The sequence below is a fragment of the Tauraco erythrolophus genome, chromosome 4 (genome assembly GCF_009769465.1).
Source record: "Tauraco erythrolophus isolate bTauEry1 chromosome 4, bTauEry1.pri, whole genome shotgun sequence".
Taxonomy (NCBI): Eukaryota; Metazoa; Chordata; class Aves; order Musophagiformes; family Musophagidae; genus Tauraco; species Tauraco erythrolophus.
Window position 1 is genome coordinate 42,131,586 of NC_141468.1, and position 24,818 is coordinate 42,156,403.

At 40.8% G+C, this 24,818-nt stretch overlaps 1 protein-coding gene across 2 annotated transcripts in view; it reads right to left on the reverse strand.

Annotated features, from left to right (window-relative positions):
- PTPRB (protein tyrosine phosphatase receptor type B) overlaps positions 1-24,818 on the reverse strand; it is a 61,099-nt gene that overhangs the window by 14,085 nt on the left and 22,196 nt on the right. For both annotated transcript variants that reach the window (XM_086610049.1, XM_086610048.1), the window contains exons 5-20: positions 23,099-23,377; positions 22,477-22,734; positions 20,616-20,879; positions 17,898-18,167; positions 15,880-16,140; positions 13,440-13,706; positions 11,859-12,122; positions 10,627-10,890; positions 9,407-9,670; positions 8,412-8,675; positions 7,240-7,509; positions 6,339-6,602; positions 5,258-5,521; positions 4,585-4,866; positions 3,102-3,380; positions 825-974 (exon numbers count right to left, since the gene is read on the reverse strand). In XM_086610049.1, coding sequence (XP_086466175.1) covers positions 825-974; positions 3,102-3,380; positions 4,585-4,866; positions 5,258-5,521; positions 6,339-6,602; positions 7,240-7,509; positions 8,412-8,675; positions 9,407-9,670; positions 10,627-10,890; positions 11,859-12,122; positions 13,440-13,706; positions 15,880-16,140; positions 17,898-18,167; positions 20,616-20,879; positions 22,477-22,734; positions 23,099-23,377 — 4,164 coding nt within the window. The remainder of the gene's footprint in view (positions 1-824; positions 975-3,101; positions 3,381-4,584; positions 4,867-5,257; positions 5,522-6,338; positions 6,603-7,239; positions 7,510-8,411; positions 8,676-9,406; positions 9,671-10,626; positions 10,891-11,858; positions 12,123-13,439; positions 13,707-15,879; positions 16,141-17,897; positions 18,168-20,615; positions 20,880-22,476; positions 22,735-23,098; positions 23,378-24,818) is intronic.

A 24,818-nucleotide genomic window follows, 5' to 3' on the forward strand; every position in this document is an offset into this window, starting at 1 on the left:
TAGGAAATGACAGGAGTCCCCTGAATGGAAACTCACAAGAATGTGTAAAAGACTCAGGTAGGTAAAGCCATGGCAAATGAGTAGCCCCTTTCTCAAAGAGCTTTATAGTCTGCACAAACATGACAGAGTAGAGAGCGGAAATAATATCTCTGGTTTTTTTTTTCATAAGGGCTGATGGACAGAGAGATTAAGAAACTTTCTCACGGGTCACAAAATATGTCCTGGCATGCCAGTAAATGAAGCCACTTCTAAAAACAAGGTATTAATTGTTGAGGCATTCATCTGTTTTGTCACACATAGGTCAACTGCAGAAAGGGAGGTTTACATGCATGCTACAAGGGTAATTTCTGTTCGGTTTTACAGTGCTGCACAAGTAATTTTCTTCAGTAAGCAAACACCATCTGGGAGATGCTGCCTTTGCCTTCTCAGCATGGCTTACTGAGGTTCTCCTTAGTGTTCCCACAGAACATTTAAACTACCTTTTGAGATTCGTGCACAGCAAGGCAATTTCTTCTGCTTTCACTGCCAATGGGCATCCAACATAAATCTCCTGCTGTGGAAATTTCCTGAACATACATGAGGGCATAACGTACAGTACAGAAGTTCACTACTGCTTCTGGCTGAGCTTTGCAGTTGCTAATGACCTTCTGAGGAAAAGGCTGAGTTTCTAAGGTCCCAGGCTAGCGAGCAGGTAAAGATCCAAAACCTCTATGAAACTCAGCCCCAAGATGAGAAGATCCTTTGCTGTGTAGTGAGGGGGGTGTACCTCCACCTGTAACTCCTATAAGCTATAGAGAGAATGTTATTAAATCATGACAACTTACCATCAGCCTCTCTCACAACCACAGTAAAGTACTTCACAGCTCCATTAGTATCACTAAACCAGCTGCAGTTAAAAGTAAAGTTGATGGAGGATTTGGTAATCAGCACCTCTTTTTTGTTCACTCGTATGTCTGGAGGTGGCTGAGGGGGACCTGGGTAATTAAAAAAGAGTAAGGAAAAAAGAGAGAAAGCATTACCTACGTATTTGCTGCGAGCCAGACCTAGTAAGGCAAATGCAATTCGTAATAAAGCTCAGCTGACTGGACCCAAGTGTATGATTCTATCCTCTTTGCAATCAAGAAAGTGTCTTTACCTCCCATGGGGAAACTGCCAAAGGATGAAACAAGCCAGGAGTTAACTATAATAACAGTGGCAGCTCCTCAGTAGGAGTTCCTGCAGAAGCCTACATGGAAATGCATTAAAGTCTTGCTAAATCTATGAAATCAGAAATTGTAGCTGCTAAAAACAACACACGTTTAAGCCAGGTATTTGGAGGCCACTTAACTCACTCACTACAGGAAGTTACCTATTTTAAGCATCTAAATTTCTGCTTCCTTTTCCAGAGGAACAGCTCTGAGTCAGCCAGACACAGTATTCAACTACAGAGTACCATTTTCCAGGCTGACTGCAGAATTTCCACAGGAAACGTTCTGCATATGATAGAAAGCTATACCTTGAACAGTGACCTAGCAGAAGTAAACTGCAAAGTGAAGTATGCAGGGAAAAAGAGAGAGGTTGCCCAGAGAGGTGGTGGATGCTCCATCCCTGGAGACATTCAAGGCCAGGTTGGACGAGGCCCTGAGCAACCTGATCTAGTTGGAGATATCCCTGTTCCTTGCAGGGGGGTTGGACTGAATGACCTTTGAAGGTCTCTTCCAGTCCTAACCATTCTATGATTCTACGAAAAATCTTCAGAGAACCAGTGCAGCAAAAGTGGAGATTTTAAGGATCTACACTGATACATCTTTTACAAGTCTGTATTACTGAAACTATATTGCATGTGTGGGAAACGTATCAAATACGTAAGCAGGTGGCTAAACTTCAAAAGGTTTTAGATTGCAAAAAGAATCAATAATTCACACATTTATATGTTGTTTAGCTAAACCTCTTAGATCTACAAAGCCTAGCTGCTATTTTTTGTGTTCCCTTGAGGTGAGGTCTCCAGTGTTAACCAGTCTGGGAGAGCAGCAGTATTCAAAACAAATAAGAACAAACGTGAAACTGCTAACCTTCAAACAGGACTCAGTCCCACTTCTTGTGACATGAGTAGCTAGTTCTTACTACATCTGAATTCGCAGCATCCTTTGTGGTAGAGGAAGGAGATGACATGGTTGCAATTGAAAGGCAATTGATGGGGGAAGGGAGAAGGCAGGTCAGTGACTGAACTCTGTAGCTTAGCGTACTAGCTCCCAAACCAAACATAATTTTTATTATCTAGCATTTCTCACAAATGCAGCTTTTAATAAGCAGCTATAGAGGCATCCCTGAATATAGGCCTCCTGGCCATCCTGTCATTTTTGACAAGTTTAGCCCTGGAGTGGTTCAGGCCTCTGCATTGTGCTGTGCCGCTGAATCCAGAGGTACTGGAAAAAACGGAGCAGCTTTAGGGCCAGTAGCAGCAGGCTGCTGACCACGGTGATGCCTAGCAGTGCAGAGGCACTAGCAGATGCTACCACTACCCTCCACTCAGCAGCCTAAGGATGGAGAAATTGAAGAAGCTGTTTCAAAGCACATGCTATGGAAATCTATGATCTTCCCTCAGGTATAAGTCCTACAGGTGATTTGGTCAGGTAGCACCTCAGAAGAGTGTACAGAGAGCCCAAAGAGGACCTAGTGCCACAATCTAATGTCCTTACTGATGGATATTTGTGCTGAGGATATCTGTGTTGAGAATGGCTACCATCTGTGAGGGGAAACAGGCAGGCATAGGAAGCCGAGTAGCAACCATGAAGACAATTAAAGGTGTGTGATGATGAGGACATCTTTGGTGTCGAACATCAGAGTGACAGGACAATTTTTCATGTTTCTCAGGCTGTATTTCGTGAATGAGCCAAATAAGCAGGTCTGGCAATGTAATGAGAGTCAATACAGTTAAAATCCTGCATTGTCTGTCACAACAGGGACCAAAGGACAGGTTCACTCTATTTTGGCCACCAGATTACGAATGCCACACATGGGCAATTGTGGAGTTCAGAACTCCTTCTGCTGTATAATCAACACAAGCAATTGCTTATTGCTGCTCACTGCTTCCCTTCACGGCAACTTTGAATTCCACTTACGGTCAATCATTGTGATGGTGCTGTCTTCAACTACTTCACTCGTCATGTCTGCAGAATGCACCTTGATGGACACCAGGTATCGCTTGTGGGGAACGAGGGTCATGATATTAAGCAGAGATTTGTCTTTTTCTATCCTTTTAGAAAACTCCACTTCGTGAGTGTCCAGTTTTTTGCATTCGACGCTATACCCATCAAAGTCAGAATCGGGAGGAGTCCAGGAACACGCAATGGCAGTAGAGGTCTGGGGCCGACAATGAAGACTTTGTATCTTGTCTGGTTCTAGAGGAATGTTGAGAAGTTGAAGCTCAGTGGGAAAAGAGACAGGCATCATACACTTTCTGCTCACCCTACAGCCTCTAGATTCTGCATCAACCATGTGATTAGAGCAGGAGTCTGGGTGCCAGAATTCCCACCTCTCCTGCAAATGTGGACTGCCTGTTTATTAGGCAAGGCTGTCTAACTCACTTTAGCCATCTGAAATTGGATCTAGTGACATCAGCCTCATCAGGTTTGTGAAGCTTCAGTAATTAATTGTGAAAACAGGCAAACAAAGCTACTTGCTGAAGTCTTAACAAGAACAGCAACACTGGAAAGCAAAGGATTTCTACAACGCTGTTACAACTTATTTGGAGGTTACACGGGGTCAACAGTATCAGTCAATACTGATACTGTCATCTTATGGCTGACCTGGTTTCCTGGGTAGCATGTGGTGTGTTCATATTACTAAAACATACCACGGAAGTATTCTTTATCCATGTAGTACTGGAGCACCATTTATAAAATGCAACATGTAATAAGGATAGGATTTCACTTTCAGATGGCAGACATGTACGTTTAAGTGATTAAATACAGGTGAAAGAGGTAGCTATGCTCTCATTTTAATTAATATGCTGAATGAAGTCTAAAGAGCTATTCCACTTACTAAACATAGATGTCAACTTGGAGCTGAATCCCCCACAAGTGACAAGAAAGTTTGCCAAGGCTCATTTATTTTTACAATTCCAGGTCACTTTTTCAAATCAGCCTGCTACTGAGGATGCTAGAGACAGCTAGAGATGATGTGGATCCACAGTCATGGACAGAAATGCAGAGCAGTGAAACACTCATGTCCTTTTCAGATCTGGTACAGCAGGGTTTCATTCATCCTTCCTGTCTGATTGTTCAGAAACATTTTGATTTTTTCAATATACTACTGTCAGAGAAGTTTGGATACTCAGCCTTATTTTACCCCTGGAACTGATTCATTCAGGCTGTACAACAAAACAGACCCACTCTGGATGTGAAGATTGTAAATGTATGTCCATTTTCAATCTTTAAGCAGTTGACCTTGCACACAGCAAGGGCTTAGAATCTAGCTGAATCCATCGCTGTCATTCATGAATTTATTAATGGAAATTACTGACTGCAAAAGGAATTGGTAAGATTTAACAGTTTTGCATCTTCTCCAGCTGAGTGTTATGGTGCAATGCAAATTGTCACTTACTCGTTCTCACACTTGCAGACTGTGACTGACTGTATGTCTTCCAGCTGTTGCCACTGACAGTTCTGACACTGAAGTCATAGAGTCTTCCTGGTCGTAGGCCATACATGATGCGTACTTTAGATTTGCTGCTGCTGTAGGGATTGAATACTGTGAGGGGATCTTTTGGAAGCCACTGCAACTCAAAATCGTCATAGTCTGTCCAGTCTGGAGGACCCAGCCAAGTGATTGATAAAGAAGTGTTTGCAACATCAGTAAACGATACAGTGTTAGGAGGGCTGGGTGCTACACAGGAAAAGGGGAGAAAAGTGAAAAAAAAAAAAAGATATTCTTAACAAATTTTTACAAAGATAAATAAGATGAAACACACGTTATTGTCTTCATGAATCACAAAGTGGTTTATATTATCCCCTGTACACAGCTAGTTACTGCACCTGTGCTAATGGTGGTGACTTTCACAGACATTACGTATTTCTGAGCCTTTGAAAGGAAAACAGTGCTGAACAAAATCACACTCCATTGCTTTAATACCCTTAAGGATATCCTTTATCTTTACACCTTCAGTGACTCTTAAAATAAATCCTCCCTCAGAATAAGTTTGTTGCATAGTTGTGAAATAATACGAACTCTGACAGATGGGACTAAACAAAAATCTCAAAGCTCTTTTGTCTTTTACCTGTTCTTCCTTCAGCGTTTGCTGTATTGATCAGATCACCACTGTGAGTCACCACAACCAGAGTGTACTTTCTGCCAGGAACAAGCCCCTGGAAATGCCACTCTTTCAGGTCTTTCCTGTGCCACGTTTCTTTCTGTGTCCCATTTGGGTTGTAAAGATTCAGCTCATAGAAGTCAACATCTCCTGCTGCTGGGCTCCAGGTGAACCACAGACTATCTGTCATGTTTCGGTTGGATGCCTTGAGACCAACAACTGGGGCTGGTACTGAAAAAAAGAGGATGAATATTACTTTATGTAGAACGTCCTTAGGGTGAGAGAAGCAACAAGGTGAAGCAGACCTTACACTTCTCCTGTAATGACAACCATGTAATAAACTAGACATCCACCACAGCTGGCCAAAAAGCCAGGAAGCATCAGGAAGTATATCTCAATAGTTTCCTTTCTTATTTTGAACAGCCACTGTCCTCAAAAGAGGCTAAAATGTTTATAATAGATAGTTTTGCAAATGTTAAGCAGCTTTTTCCCAGTCAGTGTTTGGAAACACCAAATTCTGAGGTTGCTGAAGAAAGCACAAAGGCCAAGATACACAGCGGTTACTGTATGGTGCCTCGGAAAATAAAGAAAGGTTTCACAGAGCGTCAGGGCTGCTAGAGCTGCCTAGGAAACTCAGCTTCTCGTGTGTGGCTAAACAAACATGGAGCTGCAGCCAGAGCTCCCTATGGGAAACAAGTTTTACTTCACAGGTAGACTGTCTATCCCATTAATCCTACTTGCTTTGCCTCATAGATCACTATTGCTCTTAAGATGGGAGACAGCTGTCTTCCTTTAAGTCTTATGCAGCATACATTGGGATGTCCTTCTCTAGACCTGAGTACCTGGGAACTATTGCTTCATTTTTTCCTCTTGTAATCACATCATTCAGAATTCACCTTCTTTATCTAATGCTTTTCATGTATAAGAGGCAATTTTGCTATTGCTAATAGATGCTCTAATCTAGCATGAACATCAGAGTCAGAACAGCTCACTAGTGTCCCTCATTAGCACCCCAGTGGAGACGGATGATTTTCTTAGATGTCCTTGCCTGTTCTTCCAAAGACAGACGACTCATTAGTGAGGTCTCCACTGTGGGTAACAATCACCATTCGATACATCCTGCCTTGCCGCAGGTTCTGGAATGAACATTGCTGGAGGTGCTGCTCTCCTGAAATCCTGTCATGAAGGGACTTGTCTGGGTTGTATAGGAAGATGTCATACGAATCAAGCTCCCCTTGTGAGGTGGTCCAGCTGAAGGACAGTCGGTCAGTGGTATTCTCTGTGACCTTCAGATTTGTGACTGCTGCTGGAACTGAAAAGAAGGATAAATGCAAGAGTAAATATCAAAGTGTCTAGCCACTAAGCTGAACCTTTAATAAAGTAACAACTCATGGCTAGAATACATTTCAATTAAGCCACAAGTAGCTAAGTAATGTCAGCATCAACTTTCAGAAGCAAGGGGAGGGCATTTATGAGGTGCTGCTGAGTCTCTCCAATACAATGTTTGTATTTCCCAGCAGGCCTGGTTCTCCTGCCTATGCTCACAGAGAACTGTCCATTAGTTTCTACAAGAAGCTTTAATTGAGTAAAGACTGCAAGACTTGGTTCTAGGTTTAGAGGTGTGCGTTAATGTCAAATCCTGTGCTAAGAGCCTTGAGATTGTGAATTCAAAACTTGATTACAATAAAGCATGCAGGAGGCTCCATAACAGATAGACTGAGGGAAGCATTCAGCACTTTGGTTCAATACCCTTATTATGAACTACGGCCACATTATTATGCTAACAAATTTCAGATTCATATACCAAGCACATATCAGGAAAAACAATGCATAAATATCTAGAGTCTGTTCCTACTGGAATCTTTCCATAATCAGGATATACAGATGATTCATGTATTTAACGATATCTGACTAAGGGAGCTATAAATAAACCAAGATGTTCTAATTACCTGTTCGACCAACAGTTTCTGCTCGTTTACTGAAGAGCCCGCCACTGACTGTCAAAACTTGTATTTTATACTTCTTGCCGGCTAATAAATCTTCAAATTTGTGCTGTTTGGCAGTAGCTGGCTCTGATTTGTTGCTCAGGAGGATTCCTTGCTCATTCAAGAGCAGAATGTCATATCTTTCAGCTACACCAGGAGCTTTCTGCCAGGTCACTAACAAGGAATGACTGCTGTAAGCATGATGGGCTAATAATTCCTGGACAGAGGCTGGAACTGGAAGCAACAATAACAGGCAGCATATTACCAGGTGAAATACAGACCATTCAATACACAACTATGAATAGAGCAATTAATAAAGAATATCTTTATACATTTTCATGTTCATTTGTGGGAAAAGGGATATCTGTGCATGCGTTTGCACAAGCAAATAATTCCTAGACATAAGTACAGTCAGATGAAGTTACAGAGCATCATGGACATCTGAACTGGGCATGGAGAAGCAAGAGATATACATAAATTATCATGAAAAGAGGGAGAAGGAGAGTGAGATGAACTGACTGAAACAGTTAAAAAAGGCATGTGAAGAATAACTGAAAAACAAAGAAGTGTTAAATTGGTGTGCAAAATAGTGGCACAGAATAGAAAACATTAGCCAGCAGCTGTTGCACAAAAGTCAAGGCCACAGCAAACACATGCAGGTGCTAAAGAGAGAAGATGGATTAAAACCAAGGTGTTCCACTGTTTCAGTGTCCTGACAGGCAGTATACTGGGGCAACACACTGCCTAACAAGCCTTGACCACGCAATGGGCTCTGCCAAAACACAGTATTTGACTACATGGAGCCCTGCGGATGCATGTGTTGGATGGGTACAGTTACAGGACTGGGGACGGATGGAACTGCATTCACCCTACAAAGGCACATTTTGGGCTGGGGACCTGAATTCCACACGCGTTTATACAGGTAAAACTATTCATGTGACAGATCTCCCTGGTGTTAACAGAGCCATGCTTAAGCTTTTGCAAGAGTGACGATTCATGCTCTTTGAGATAAAAACTTCTCCTGCGTCTGGGTCTCCCCACGCCCAACAGTACATTCATAAACATTATTAAATAAGGGCCAGCTTCTTGCAAGATACAATGCAACTTGCTCCTTGTCTCAAAAAATACATACGTACTTGTTCTCCCAAAAGCTGCTAAACTGTTGTGCAAGGTGCCACTGTTAGATTGCACCACCACTTGGTACTGCTCCCCAGCTTCCAACTTGTGAAATACGTGCTCAGAGATGTGTTTGGAGACACTCTGGGAATCAAGCTGATGGTTTTGCTGAAATATAGTCACTGTGTAGGAATCAACATCTCCACCTCCAGGAGCCCAGCTCACTTTCAGACTGTTTGTCATGCCATTGGGTGACACATGAATGTTTCTGACCGCACTTGGAACTGGAAAAAAAGGAACACAAAGGCACCTGCTCACAAATTGCCTGTTTGATTCAGATTTTTTTAATTCCTTCTTTTTTATGACCACAGTAAATGATTCACAGGACAAAGAGCATTTATATGCACAAGTAATTTCACTCATGGGTAAACACAAGTAAAACTGAAGACACTTGTGTGGTATTGTGCCATTTTAGAAAAGCAATTCTATGTGTTTACAGGAAGAAAATTAAAGAAAATGTAAGTTAAACAGAAAAAAGTTTGCATGTTCTTTTATCTGGATAACCTCCCTCTTCTCCAAATGATGCTTTAGAAACAAGTCAGAGATCAAAGCTCTTTATGTACACTTACTTAGTAGGCATTTTGCAATTATAATATCACCCATTCATTTCAGGTAGGTAAACAGAGGCATAAAAGAGCTTAAGTGATTTAGCTAGAGATACTAAGCAAACAACTGGCATCCACAGGAATAACAGAAACCCAAACACTGACATCTCAATACCATTTCTATGCAACAAATCGAATTATCTGTAAATAATCAAATATTGGTGCCTGTGATGTTTGTTTATTAAGCACAGATCAAGTTGGCTGAAGTACTACTGTGATTTTCAATGAGATGCTCTTGTGCCAGTTTTACGGGAGCTCAAATAAGATCGTGGATCTCCCTTGATTTTCTGTGCCTCATTCTTTCTTCTAGAGAAGCCTCAACACATTTTAAATACCACATTATTTCTTACTTGTCAGGCCTTCTATGAAAGTAGCACGTTGTGCATCTCCACTGATTGTCAAGACAAGAATTTTGTACAGACGTCCTGGAGTCAGAGATCTGAACCAATACTCCTCAATGGTGTTCCCAAGGAAAATGGGTGGGAAGATCTTCATATCATTGAAGAGGAGCTGAATCTCGTATTTATCAACATCGCCCTCAGCCTTTGACCAAGTTACCTGCAAATCTTCTGTGCTTCTGTTACTAAGAGTCAGTTCCTTCACTGACTCTGGCACTGAAGAGGTGAGAAGAAAGATAGGAAATTTCTCAGTACTTATTAGCAGATCACAGCAAAAAGATAACAGGTCTGAAGTCATGCTCCTGAGCTAAAAATTTTCATTCGGTTCCCTTGGAAATGCAGTAGATTGTACTTATTTGCAAGGGTTGCTATTTGTGGTTTGCACCATATCTAACACTGGAAGGTTCCATTTCAGAATTGGGAGTCCACAATCTATCAGTATAAAAATAATAAACGAATAGTAACAGAGCCTGCAAGGATTTGCAAAGCCAAGAAAAATTTACTAGGATCTACAAGTACAACAAACGTGCAAAGACGCCTGAGGAAGTGGAGACCTAAGGCAAGCTGTCTATGCGATGCAGCACCACAGTGCGCCGTTCTCAACTCCTGCCAGATGCAGGTCGGTTACTTTTGCCCAGTGCTACATCTGTGTTAATAAACTTGGTTTCTTAGCATGGCTCATTAGCTTACATGTAGTGGTAGGTGAAGACAGGCAGATTGCATCCAGACCCCTGCTGGCTCACAACTAGCCACCTCACCACTCTTGCCTCATGCTCTCCCACTTCAGTTTTTGGGGTAATTTGAGTGGAGTGAGGTCTAGCCTATCTTCTTCCTCACACATTTCCATTACTAGAAAAAAATGTCTTGTACATTCTGCCCTAGCTTAAGCATAAATACTAAGCCGATTTGGAAATTTGTATAAGTCTGTTTTACAGTTTTCCATATTTCAAGATTTAGGTTTCCATGTTCACAGCACAGGGCTCTTTTACTTTCTGTATGTCTGTAAGTTAAACATTTGTCATAAACTAAACGCTGCTTTCCATATTTGGAATGATACACATTTGAAGAGTCACACTCAAAGTTCTATGTTAAAATCATACGAGATTTTTGAGCCCAGGCAAATAGAAAAAAATCCTGGAGTGTCTCAGAATGTTTCCAGAGTGTTTACTTACTTGTTCTGCCATAGACCCTTTCACTAGTTTCGTATTTCCCACTCCTTGTGCTGACCGTGACACTGTACTGCCTCCCTGGGACCAGATTAGTGAACACACATTCATTTTCATCCTTTGGGACACTTTTTGTTTGGATGAAATCATTGTTGTTCTTGATGATCACTTCATAATTATCAAAATATCCAGAGGCATGTAACCAGGACACCTTCAAGTAGTCACTTCTGGCTGAATTGCTGACAGTAAGTCCCTGAACACTTGAAGGGACTGAAAGAAAAAACACAATTAAAGATTTAGAAAGCAATAACTTCCTGAAACAACAGGAGTTGCTGTAGTGGATTATATTTGTGGTAATTACCAGACTTTTCTAAGGAAGTTGCAAAAAGACCACAACATGGATTTAAGCAATGCCCTGCCCTCTAAAGAAGTAACTCTGCGGTTTCCAGGCTGCTTTATGTCATATGACAACGGTTTGCCTTTCCAATTTTTGGCCTTTTGGAACTTGATCAGTTTTGCTTATAGCAGTGAGTTTCACAGGTTCACACTAATCCTGAATTTGTTTCTCCTCATTTAAATATCTGTCCCCTGCATTTTCAGTTAAGTCAAGAAGACTAGAATTGCAATAACTTGATATTTTTTCTTGTTTTAATGCCTCTTACCATGTTCTTTTATTCCACTAGTTTACCAAGTGCAAAGTCCTAGTCTTTTCAGTCTTTGAGGATGTTTTAAAAAGTTTTCCATCGTTATTGCCACCCTTCTCTGAAATTTCTCTATTCCTGTTATAATCTCCTTGAACCATAGACATGGGTGTTACATGAACAAAAAACAACAGACATGGGTGTTACTCATTTATGTGACACCTTACTAACATTTTAGTAGTTAGCTCCTATCCTGTCAGCGCACAAGTAACTTTATGGGGAGATGCTTTGCAGGATATATTTGAAGAGCCAAGCAGAGGCGTTAAGGGCAGGAAGATGCATTTGAGCCAAAACTGATACATGATTTCTGCTCAAAAGTGCTGACACATGACTTTTATTCACGCTAAAGTAGTTTTGTATGACATAAAGCAACAGTAAGGGCATAAGAATAAAACTAAGTCTGTAAAGCTGTAATTTTATGGTTTGACCCTCCAATCCTTACTCACTCATCTCAGTTTGGTCAGATCTTGACAGAGCATTGATGATGGCTATACAAAGTGGTTATGGTGACTGGATTAGCTCAGAAGCTCTCTTTACCTGTTCGTTCCTGGCTGAAGGAATAATTTTCATACTTCCCACTCTTCGTGGTTATCGTCACATTGTAAAGCGTCCCAGGAGTAAGGCTGCTGAAGGAGCATTCACTGAAGGATTTGGAAATGGTGAAAGTCTGAACGATCTGGTCATCATGAGAGAGTGTTACCAAATAACTGTCTACGTCTCCGGAAGCTGGCAGCCAAGAAACACTGAGGTAGTCACTGCGACCTGAGTTATTTACTGTTACTCCAGTTACGCTGGAAGGAACTGTACAACAAAGAGGAAAAACCAGAAGAGCTTTAACTAGCCAGATCCTGTTGTTGTGAGAATGTCTGGAATGTCAGCATGCAAAATAAACAGTCTGGGACTCCTGAGAAGCTCTGCACTGACTCCCACTCAGCAGCACTTGGCTGCTTCTTTTAGTACAGTCAGGGAAATGGTCTTTGGTGGCATGATCCCAGCAGTCCTGAAATCCCAGAAGATGAGATATCCTCTCAAATTGCCATTCATCAGTAACAGCAGTAAGTAATGAGTCTTGGAAGAAGTTGGGGCCCGTAACAGAATGTGTTTCATTTACAATGAGTTCTCTGACGCCTAGTGGCCAAAACTTGAATGCCATTTGTTTTTGAAGCCACCAAAGTGAGCTCAAAGGCTCCACATTGCTAGAACTATCATCACTCAGACATAAAATTATCAATTATTACAGGGGCAGACCTTAATCTTAATGAACTGCCACATTTTCACTTGACTTTGATGCACTGAACTGACTAACCTCAGTAGAGAGGCTGGCCATCAGCTGTCAGAGTCAAAAATATTAAAAGATTTTACAAAATATGTCTATGTAATTTAAGCCTTTTAATTTTATTCTTCTCTGTTTTTTTTTTTCCTAACCTGAAAAGAGTTGTTTTCAAGGAGAACATTGGAGAAAACTGCAGAACTCCTGGCCTTTGCCAAATTCACACAAAGGGTGAAATTGCACTGTGTTGTCAACTTTTCTCTCTATCTAAATATCCAAAGGACTGGTATTGCATTTCATGAGTCATTAAACTTACAGAATTTGATGCAATAGTAAATCCTGTCCTATGCAGTATAGGAGGGCTTCATAAAGAGTTATTACCCCTGGTGGACATTATTACCTTAATGCTGGACTGGACAAAAAAAATGGGTCGTGAAAGACTGAAACAAAAATTCATCCCACCACCTTCAGGCAGAATTCGCACACCTAAGTAAGGAGCAAACAAACACCCTATGCTGCCACCTAGTCAATGAAGCAAGAAAGTCCCTTCAAAGGAGTGATTAACCCACCACTCCTGTACATCACTCTCCAGACATATTTTTGTCTTGGCTACAGAGTGATCCTGCTGTACAGAGTTTCAGTTATAGGCAGAGCAGTCAGCTCCCCAAAGCTACGTTAACATGAATATGGACAGGACAGTGTGCCTGAGGTCACACACAGGAAATTATATGGCTGAAACCCTGGTATTTCTGAATTCTCAGTCCAGTGGCTTAATCACAAGACCATTCTCTTTAATAAATTCGGCTTTTAGGGACTGACAAAAGACATGCTGGAGTATTTCCTTTTACCTGTCCTCCCCTCTGCGATCGTTTGCCTTGAAGATATTCCCCCGCTGACAGTGGTGACAACAACCGAATAGAGCCCTCCAGGTTTCAGGGGATAGAAGTGGTATCTGTTGGTTTCACTGGGAACAGTCTCATTTTTAATGACAACATTCTCATGAATCAGTAGCACTTGGTATGAGTCTACATCTCCCAGGGCTCTTGTCCAGTTGGTGAACAAGCTGTTGGTTGATCCCTGACTTGCCACGGTCAGACCAGTCACTTGGGCTGGCACTGCAAAGAAAATTGTCATAATGTTACTGAGGGGAAACAAAATAAAACAAAGCAAAATCCCTCAAATAACCCAAGTTTAGTCACACTGAGGAAGTGCATCAAAAGAACATTCCAATTTGCAGCCAGACTCAACAGGACTAAAAATAATCTAAAACTGTGGACTGCTTCCTGTCTGATGGGATGTGGTCTATGGGAAACTATCTAAGGCACAGAAAGGTCTTGTAGGCTTTAGCACAGCTTTTCTCAGTCGGATCAAAATGATTCAAGATCAGCGAACAGAGAGAGATGGCATTTTCTAAAAACCATTAAACAAAAGCCATCAATTTAGGAAATCACTTGGTTTTGTGATAACTATTTCGAATACAGTCTGTGTCTTTCATTCTCCCTTTCCTCTCCTTTTCTCCATCTCTCATGCCTATTAAATGGCAAATTAGTTTGATGAATACCTCAGGCACAGTCATCTATACCTCAGAAGCATCAGACTCTTTATTTTCGGGGGTAAGTGAGATGGATGGTTTTGGTTTTATTTTTCATGTCAGAAGATTTGCTGAGTATTAACTTTTCTAGCATCAAAAGATGAACTAATTGTTAAACTAACATGACATTTATCTAAGTATAAACTGGCGAACTTATCTAGACCAAAAAGAAAACAGAAAGAACTGAAAGGAATGGAATATCTAGCACAAATTTTACCCAAAATATTTATATTTTTCTTTTACTGTCAAAGCAAGGAAATACGGTTACTTCTTTCTAAGTATTTCTGCTTACGTGACTGAGCACAACTGAAATAAAGAACACTCTAACTTTACAAAATGTGACTGCAAGCTTGCTCTCTTGTTTTGTATCAGACTTTTTGCACACATAGTACTGGATTAGCAATCATTAACAAAAGCTAGAATATTAGGCACATAGCACATAGAAAAAATGTAATGCTGATAAAAAAATGAATCCAAAATCCCACCTGTTTTATAATGCTGTCACAACACAGTAAGCCCCAACAAGACACTGAAGTGCCACGTTTCTGTGCTAAAGGCGCTTTTAGCGATACCTCAGGCTTCACTAGAAGCTGACCAATCTGGAATGCATGTAAGACCTATTCCTATCATATTTACAGCAATATTTTGCAAGCCTAGTAAGCTGTCCTACTGAAAAGAAGACTCAGAGGTTTGGAATGCTTATTAAGATCTAGGATTAAATTCATTGATGTTCGTTCTTTATCACTTTGAACGTAATGCTGACACACTATCCCTGCCTGATGTGTTTTCAAGCATTAATTCACACTACTGAAGTGGGACACAGTAACCTTTATGCCTGAACAGGCCTCCTAAAGGGGCAGAAGGCAGAAGGAAGTGAAATCCCAGCTATCTAATCACATAGCAGAGAAACGGAAGAGTAAGTCAAACCTTTCAGGCCTTGGAAGGAGTTACGACACGTTAGCAAGGATCACTATCAAGCCATAGGCATGATTAGATTCATACACTAGCAGCTTGTTTTTCCCTGTGCTGTGCCACACCAGAGTTACATTTTAAGACTTCGCTTTCACTGGAGAATGCGTAAGTCGAGCAGAGTAAAGCAACACGTATGGTTTAGAACTGGCACACGTGTACAAAATTAGCACTCTGCAGGGGGTGGGAACAGGACCTTCCTGGTGTCACAGTCATCATCCTAAGTATCAGATACAGATTTTGGAATCATAAGAGCAGAGAGATTCAATATACATTTTCAAGGTTACATATGTTTTGTGTCTGTCAACCTTGGAATGTTCCCCTAAAGCAATATTTTCCTGTGTGGTGGTTTTGTGTTTGTTTTTTTTTTTTTTTTCCATATGACGAATGCTTTGAATCAAGGAAGGGACCTTCCTGAAGATACACAGTGAAAATTTTTCTTCTTATATAGAATCTTGTGCTAATGTGGATTGATCAGACACATAATATTTCAGAAAACAGCTTTGCCATGAATTACATATCCATTTCCCCACAATCTTAAATAATTACTGCAAGATAACTGACAGACAGAAATGAGTCTCAGAAACATAATTTTTCTATTGAGGAAACAAACATAAATTCAAGACTTCTGTTATTTAGATACTGAATTCATTCAGTTCACTACAAAGCAAACAAAGCTGTTGATGGTTAAAAGAAGTAAAGATTACAATAGTTTGACAGGATGATACCTGTTCTTCCCTCCACTGAAGTCCAGTTGCTTAAAATCCCACTAATGGTAGTGATGGTAGCTGTATATTTTCTTCCAGGTACCAGGTCAGTGAAAGTGAATTCCTTAGCTTCTTTCGCAAGCCCTGTTTTTATGACAGTAAGATCCCTGTCTCCCAGTGAAACCACATAGCTGTCCCATTCTGCAACAGGGGTCATCCACATGACACTAAGTGAAGATTCATTAGCGTGCTTCACACGGAGCTGAAGAACAGGCTCTGGAGCTGTAAAAGTACACCAATATCACAACAAGAACATGACTTTGTAGTGAACACACATGCTACATCTCAAGCTTCTGTAAGGAATCAAGACAGAAATGTGACAGCAACAGAATCCTTGAGTAATCAAGAGGAGATTCTTTACCTTTCTCTAGGAAGACAATCTTACGAATCTATTATTTGTGCTGCTCTTCCAGTAAAGGGCTGTGGCAGCAGACTGGCAATGCACTATGGCTGTAATGCTTAGGATTAAACTTATGCCATATTTTAGCATGAATGGAAATTCAGTGAAGTCAGTGAGCCTCCTCTTGAACTCTGGGTGCTAGACAGGGATATAAAACATTCGTACCATAAAATATATCTAGGCAAATTTAGCTGTGACAAACAAGGATGTAAATAATGGGGTCACAGTGACATTGATTTTGCAGTGGTTCGTATCTCAGTGAAGTTGGGAGAGACTCCAACTTTCTATTGGTATAAAAGAAAGAATTTGATCTTGTATCAGTGAATTTGTGTTTGTGTGGGGTGTGTATGAATGCAGAGGGCATCTGACACCTAACGTAGTCCCCTGATCCAATTTTGTCCCTGTTACACTGAAATCCAACCCGCTTTCCAAGACTGTGGCTTTACGTATGAGAAAATTAAGTCACCTATGCTTCATAACACATACACTGTGTACCTGACTGTGGGGTCAAATACAGTTGTGACACACCCACTGCTGGATATTATTTATTGGATCATGTTCTAACTGCTTAGCTGTGTCAATTAAAAGTAACATCATAAACTTAAGTTATTTGCAATGTATATCAATGGAAGCAAGATGAGAATCTGCCTTGCTTTGATCGAGTTGGCTAGAAGTTAGAGAAAGCTTCAGTTCTGTAGTGTCGACTGGTCTTGCCATCGTGCAAAATCAACAAAATGAAGCCCTTGGGGAATGACAGGTAAGGGAATAGCAGGAAAGGTGGGCACCAGGAAGAGTGAGATAAAGTAGGGTGGCCCTATCTTATCTCACATTCTCCTGTGAGATAAGGCTCAGGCTTGAGCTTTGCCTGATACTCCTCCTCCAAATTTTCTTGTCCTCTGAATTGCCCTTACTTTGCACTCACAGAGCAGAATCATTAACAATTACATTGCAATTCTTTTTCAAGTTTGAAGCAATCAGATATGGCTTTGACTAGCATGCTCCAAAAGAATTCCAGTAATGTCACTGCAGTGTATATGGATTTCCTTTGAAAAGATTGACTTGAACTGGCTAATCCCATTTTATTTCTGCAGCACAGGAACAAGAATTGGGACATTATGGAACAGCCACACTAACATATACCTCAGCAAGCTTTGGTTAGCACTACTGATACTCATAAGTTATACAGGCTGGCAAGGAAACCAGTTTGCCACGGAACACACTAATGAACAATACAGGAAAATCTGTATTACTCTCTTTGAAGTACTATACAGGGTACCTGCAATCAGCCACAAAATGTGACAGTGAAATGTTATATGTGTAGTGTTATGCCTCAGTCATGACCAAATGGTGAAATAATTCCCAAAACTTTCACTAACAATACATTTACCATGAAAATAACCCTGACAATTTTCATAGAACTGCTAAAAATAATTATTTCTGTTCTTTACAAGGGAGCTCCTTTTTAGTGTATTAATAGTGAAATTCACCTGTGGATTCCCAAGTACTACTTCTTTCTAATTGTCCGCAGAGCCCGGTCGAACACGTTGCACTTTCACACTTCCTGCACGAGCGCACTGACCTGTCCTCCCTGTGCAGCTAGTCGTGCTCTGCAAATCGCCACTCTCCACAATGACATCCACGTCGTACTGCCTCCCCGGGATGAGGCCCACGTCGTGGATGAAGTACTCTGTGGCGTCCTTCTCGAGGGTGGTGTTGAGCACCAGGGCCGAGCGGTTCCACAGGAGCAGGCGGTACCTCTCCCAGTCTCCCGCAGGGGGCAGCCAGGTCACTCGCAGGGACCTCAGCCAGCCACCACCACCCGCTGTCAGCTCGGAAACCTTCTGGGGAACTGAAACACAGAGATGGAGAGAGTAATTCTGAAGTGGGGTGTTCCTACCCCACGTAGGCGCAGCTGCAGACTGGCAAAACGTGTCTCGCAGCACAGCTATTGTACAAGTACCTGGATCCGTTAGAGCAATGTGAGGCATCTTGTTGAAAAGGTTGGCATTTGTTTTAAAGAGAAGTTTTTACCCCACACAAATCACTCACTGTTTCACTGTTGGTTTCTGACATCAGAAATGAGAAACCCGTCTTAGGGCAGGGATTCCCTGTGCACTTCTTGGATGCATCTTGCAGTTTTCAGTTAGCTTCCCAGCTGTTTCCTGGACTTAAGTTCACTTAGAAACTGTCAACCAATTTTATAAAGCTGTGGCCAAAACTTGAATTGCTATGGGCTAAATTCCGGTCTCAGTAGCAGAAATGCAAAGTCTGATGGCTTCTTCCACAAAGGCCTTGTATGTCCTAATCCCTCTCAGCTGTAAGGTAACGAGGTTCAAACTGAGGTTCATTAAAGCATCCACTCTGTCCTGTCCTCCGCTCCAAGGGTCCTGAATTTACATGCTCAACCTTTTTGTCCTACTGCTGCAAGTCACACTGGACAACTGAAGCTTTTCTGATTTTCATAGAACAATTAAATACTAACCACACCAAGGAGAGATTGGAAGACAGATGCAGACCCTTAGGTTAGGACACCTATAGCTCTGCGTTAAGATATTCATAGATCAGCACTGGAGACCTGAGACCATCAGCAAGTATTAACTGTAAACTACAAGGCTAGAATCATGCTCTCGTGTGTTCTCCGGCTTAGTTAATACTTAATTGCTCACTACCTAGCAAAGGATTGAGAGATTTCTACCAGCACCACAAAACACTTAGCAGTTTCACTTCCCACAGCCAAAGCTGGGTATCAATCCTATATCATCCACATGCCAGTGAATATGGGAGATGTGTTTCAATTGCTGAGTGAGCGAGTGAGAGCACACAGTGTTTTGTTAGGAAGCACATAAGCACTTGTATTGTAACAGATAAAGTTCAGCCTTCTTAGACTGGCTGGACATCATTACATCCTTATGGTACCAAGCTTCAGTCCCTGAGATGCCCGTATTCCTTGCCGCAACACTCCTCAGCAGGTTCTGCTGCCATAGGCACCCTCTCAGTACACAGAGATGTGGATTATGTTCTTGGGCACCTGCTCTCTCTGTGAGTTACAGAGAGATCCTAAGAGTCTAACCCCTTCAGTATCTGTAGACCTGACAGCCTGGATTTACAAATTTATCTTTAGGTCACAAAGCTTCTGCTGAAGTGACTCTGTTTTCAAAGCTCTTGGTATCTATGGAAAAGTCAAGGGAAGGAATTGCACATGATCAGCATCCTTGGAAATGGGACTTCTAAATCCCCAACTTTGAAAGTACTGGGGATTTGGGGGAACACTGGTTTGAGTGAGGGCCTGAAGCTCTCCCTTCAGATGGAAATGGTAATCTTCAAGGTATTTAATGGTAGGCTAGATAAACAAAAAAGACACGCATATAGCCAGTCCAGCTTTGTACTTGCTGGACATGAAAGGCTTTTCAAGTTTCTTCCAGTCTGCACTGAGAATGGGTAGCAGCTAGATGACAAGGATGTGCCTTTCATGTGAGATGTTTAGTTGTAGATGATAAATATTCTCTAAAATAAATACTCTGCTCTCTTTCCTTCTCTATCTCACACATTTTATATTTTTTGGTTCTGAGTCTACCAACAATTTATGTATGTATTCTCCACCCACTTATATATGTTTTCCCATCTAAATTCTTCCTGGGCTAGGCTGGTGTGGAGAAGATGACACGTCTTTGTGGCCAGGAATGTTGTGGGAGAATTATGCTAGGATTTTTCAGGTTCAGAACTCATACAAGAGATACCTGAAAGAAAATTATACTTCTGAAAGAAGATAAACAAAACATAAACCAGCTCCACTCAGGCTGCCACATGCCTTCCTCAATCCATGCTGTTGGTAGTAACGAAAGTCAAGACCTAATTTTTTGTATTTGTAGATTTGTGTCTGAAGCAAGGGATAATATTAGACCTTGCAAAATTACTTAAAAATCCGTTAACAATTTGACTACATGCAGGCTTCTCCATAGTGTAACTCATTTTATATACCATGCTGAGCTGAATTCAAGATAACAAAGTTGGCCAGAAGTGGAGTAGCATGGAACAGTTTTGTAACAGATTCACCGTACTATAAGGTCCAAAATGCATTATTGTTTCCTGCTACCAAGCTATGCTGTAGCTGCTTTTGGCTGCCAGACTAGCTGCTGCCAGAGAGTCAGGAAGGGGTACTCCTGGAACAATATTGTGCTCTTTATCTTGTTTTGCCTGGAATCCAAATAATTTTGTCTCCTACAATGATTTTCTACAAGGTCAGCGTAGGCAAAAATAGCATTGGGTTACAATATTCTTACTGAAGCAGAAGACTTACATGTCCTGCCAGTTGCCATCCGATCAGTAAACAGTTCACCACTGATTGTGCGGGCAGTAACTTCATAAAGACGTCCTGGAGTCAGCTTGTCAAAGTGAGTCTCTGTGACTGGTGGCTGTAGAGTTTTGACTTCTTTAACTGATCCAAGATGAGACAGAGTGATATTATAGAAATTGAGGTTTCCTGAAGGTCTTCTCCACTTGACTTTTAAAGCATCTAAGCTGTCATCGTTAGTCACTGTCAAATCTAAAACTTCAGCTGGGGCTGAAAAAAGAAAATAAGAAAGAATAAAATACTTTCACCACAGAAGATGTAAGACCTGCTGCCTCCAAACTATGAGATAGTTAAGTTTTGCTTTTAAATAGTTATATGAGATGGAGTATGAATGATTGTGCCCAAACAGTGAAAGGGCAAAGCCTGATCACAGTGAAACTGAACCAAGCCCTGTTTAACATATTCTACTGCTGAGAGCGATACCTCTTATGGTGCCCACTTGCATTTCATGGAATAGAAAATCTGTTAGCCATGTCTGCACTCACACTAGTCATTTTGACTACAAAACAGACCAGAAACATGCTCCTAAGAATCGGGATGCCTGTGTACATTTTGGTAGAGTAAACACTACAGTGTCGTTGGAGCTATGCCTGATTTACACCAGTGTAGAAGGGACTGGAATCAAACTCCTTTATTCAAATGCTCCACCAGAAAAAAGCATAGCTACCTCCAACATCTCAATTTCTCAGGCTTGGGGCACACTAGGTACTGAAATGGAGGACCATGCTGCAAGATAGATGGAGTGCTTTTATATTCTGAGAAAACCTGTGAGATTTAAAATTTTGGTAGCCCACAACACAAAGAAACCAAAAATTCTGAAGAAATAAAATGAAACAAGAGTATAATCCCCAGAATGGGCAGTGCTAGGTGACAACAGCACTCATCTGTGTGCCCCAGACATCACAATATTGTTCACTTAATATTAAATTACATTTACATAGTGAGATTTCTATAGGAGAAACTGCACCTTATGTTTCCCAGAAATTAAGGAAAGCAAAGGCATGACCCTGGTTTTGCTTACATGAGCGTTTTAACCATTGGACTCTAGTATGATGTCATCTTGTCTTTCTCTCCATGATCACAGAACTGTATCCTGAAAAACCTTCCCGAAACAAAAGCTTTATTTCTAAAACTCTGGTTCTGTGAATCAATACCTCTCTGTGAAAAAAAAACCAACATCGAATTTTAAAGTTCTTAGCTTGCTCTTTTTTTTTTCACTTCTTTTTCAGAAGTGCAGCTATTTTGCCCTCCAGAGAAAGTCAAAGAAAACTTTTTTTTTTCAAAACTCACAAGCTCTACACCTCTCATTCAGCTAAGTAAGAGTCATGGAGTTAAATGATCTTCAGTGAAATAACCAGTGAAATCAGTGAAATGATCAGTGAAATAACCAGACTACACACTGCCACAATTCACTGAGGAAGTTCCTACGAGAGTCAGATGAACCTCTTTGACAGATATCAGGTGACACTAGGGCACTTCAGCTCAGATTGTTAACACTTAACTTTACGTGTTTAATGGAGCTGCTTACATCAAGCAGTGCAGCTAAGTTAGCTGCAGACACCCTACAAGCTAATTTAGCCGCTAACTTTGCAGCAGTGCTAACTTAGGGAGCTAAATAAGCTTACAGTGTCTCTAACTCCCTCTATGGCCTTTAGAGAGAAACATCTGCCAAGGTTAATTCAGACACTGAAGCCTGGGAATATACACTCGGAACATGAATCATTTATTACTCTGAAATACGTCCTGTAGTATTATTAGACTATGGCCTTAGCTTCTTGCTCTGTTGTGATGAATTCTGAAATCATACCTGTCCTGACTGTTTGAAAACTGCTGCTCTCCAATTCTGCAGCCTGAGTTATGATAGAGAGGTTATACAGGTGGCCTGCTCTAAGTCCTGAAAAAGTGTAGGAGGTCAGAGGGTCTTCCTGGTGGATTTCATGAACTGGGACATGATTATCCAGTAACACCAGCTTGTAACGATCCACGTGCCCAGAGCCAGGAGACCATGAAGCATGGATAGTGTCTGTCTTGACACTGACCTGAATATTTTTCACAGGGGATGGCACTGTTGGAATAAAAAACACACGCATACACATGTTGGAATAAAAAACAAATTGTAACTTCACAATTTCAGCAATTTTGTACAGATTTACTTTTGAAATACACTGAGTTTCTTTAGAGTTAGTGAAAACCCAACCCCAAATTTGCATCCAAATACACTGTAACCACGTGTCTCCATTCTTAGTAAACAACTCTTTATATAGTCAGAGATTCATGCTTTGTTTATTTCTACTTATAATCAATAGATACTTACATACATATATCTTGTCAGGTAGGATAATTATATTTAGGTTTTAATTTCGAAATGTAGAACTGCAAAATACCATAAGTGGTTTTATTTAGATGAACTAAAATAAAAGAAGTCCTACCAGTAGATCCACTTATGTGAAGTTCCGAAGTACTCTTATTTCCAGCAACTGCACGGAGGACAATGTTATATTTATTCCCAGGGATGAGACTAGAAAAAGTATTTTCTGTTTTTGAAATTCTTCCTTGTATGGAGATTTCTTGTATCTTTTTATTATCATGATCAAATAATACCAGGTTATACAAGTCCACCTTTCCTGAGGAAGGATCCCACTGAACCTGCAAGCTTGTGAGTGTAGTTTTTTCCTTATTAATTTCAAAACGAGCTGGTGGTAAGGGATCTGTAGTTAAAAACAAACAAACAAACAAACAGAAAACATGAACTAGTATTTCTTGCATTGGAATTGTCTGAAGTTTTACACAGCAGCACAAAAAATCTTCCAAAACTCTCCCTTTATCATCATCATGCTGCCAATGCTTTTCAAAAAGTCTTTTTTCTTTCCAGTTACAAACATTGTGTCACTGAAACATGTCTACGAGAGAGTCTTGCAGAATTCAGAAATGTTACTTGTCTATATGTGTACACACTCATTCACACACACACACATGCACACACATGTAGAAGGACATTTCCAGCTGTGGATGTGTGTAACAAATCTGCTGATAGTGAAAATGTAACAACTTTACTAAGAAACAGCAAACATAAAACCCCAGCAAATTACACTCAATGCCTCAGTGTAATGTATTTTTATAGATATCACGGCATCAGTGGCTTTCATTTCCTAGCACTCAAGCTAAACACTTTATCACTAATGGGCATGAGCATTTATACAATTTTGAAGGCAATAATCTTTTGGTTTTAGTATTAACTTCAACCACTTCAAAGAGATTCTGACAGAATATGCTTCTGCTCTGCTGTAGCATTGTTCATATAAATTTAAAAAAACAAAACAGTACATCGGATAAACTTTTAGGAACTATACTTAATTGGGACTATTTCTCTGAGAAACTCGCAGCATTCATTATGCTGTTTATTAAGGAACTCTCAAATAAAATCACCTGTAAAATATGATACAATCTAAAGCATGGCAAATATCAAACAAAACAAAAGACTCTGGTTGTTTGTCTTCTCTGGGTGTATTTCATCACCCACAGGACTTCAGGCAAATCAAAAGACACGTATTACAGGTTTATGTACTAAGGTATTGACATTTATCTCTCCTAATGCAATGCATATTAAAAAGATATCATAAAACAACCCAAAGCAACGAAGTCAGGCATTCACAAGTTGGAGAGTTAAAAACCAAAGGTTTCCCAACAGTTTAACAACTAAATTTGGCTTCCACATGAGTACACTGTGCCACTCTTGCCCAGCATCAGACAGGGAATGTATGGTGCATCCAGGCTGAGAACTGAGGTCTCCACATGAACAATGCCTTAAACACAGAAGAACAAGATCACTTTTCCAATGCAATCATTGCTGCCTGGTTTCCCAAAGAAGGCAGACGAAAAAGTGTGAGATCACATAATCAAAAACTGCACTGCAAAGGCTGAAAGGAGAAAGTCAAATCTACCCCACCCTACAAACACAGCGCTAGGAGTATCACGGGCTTGGCAGCCTTTAACCTGTCTTTTCTTCAAAGCCTGGATGGTGCAGAGGGTTTAATCGCTTCTTACAAAGCTCTGCTGAGAACATACTGGTGCCAGGTTTTGGTAGTACGCTCTGTTAATCAAGTATATTAGGAATTTCAAGGGAATATCTCCCTCCTTGGAGACATTCAA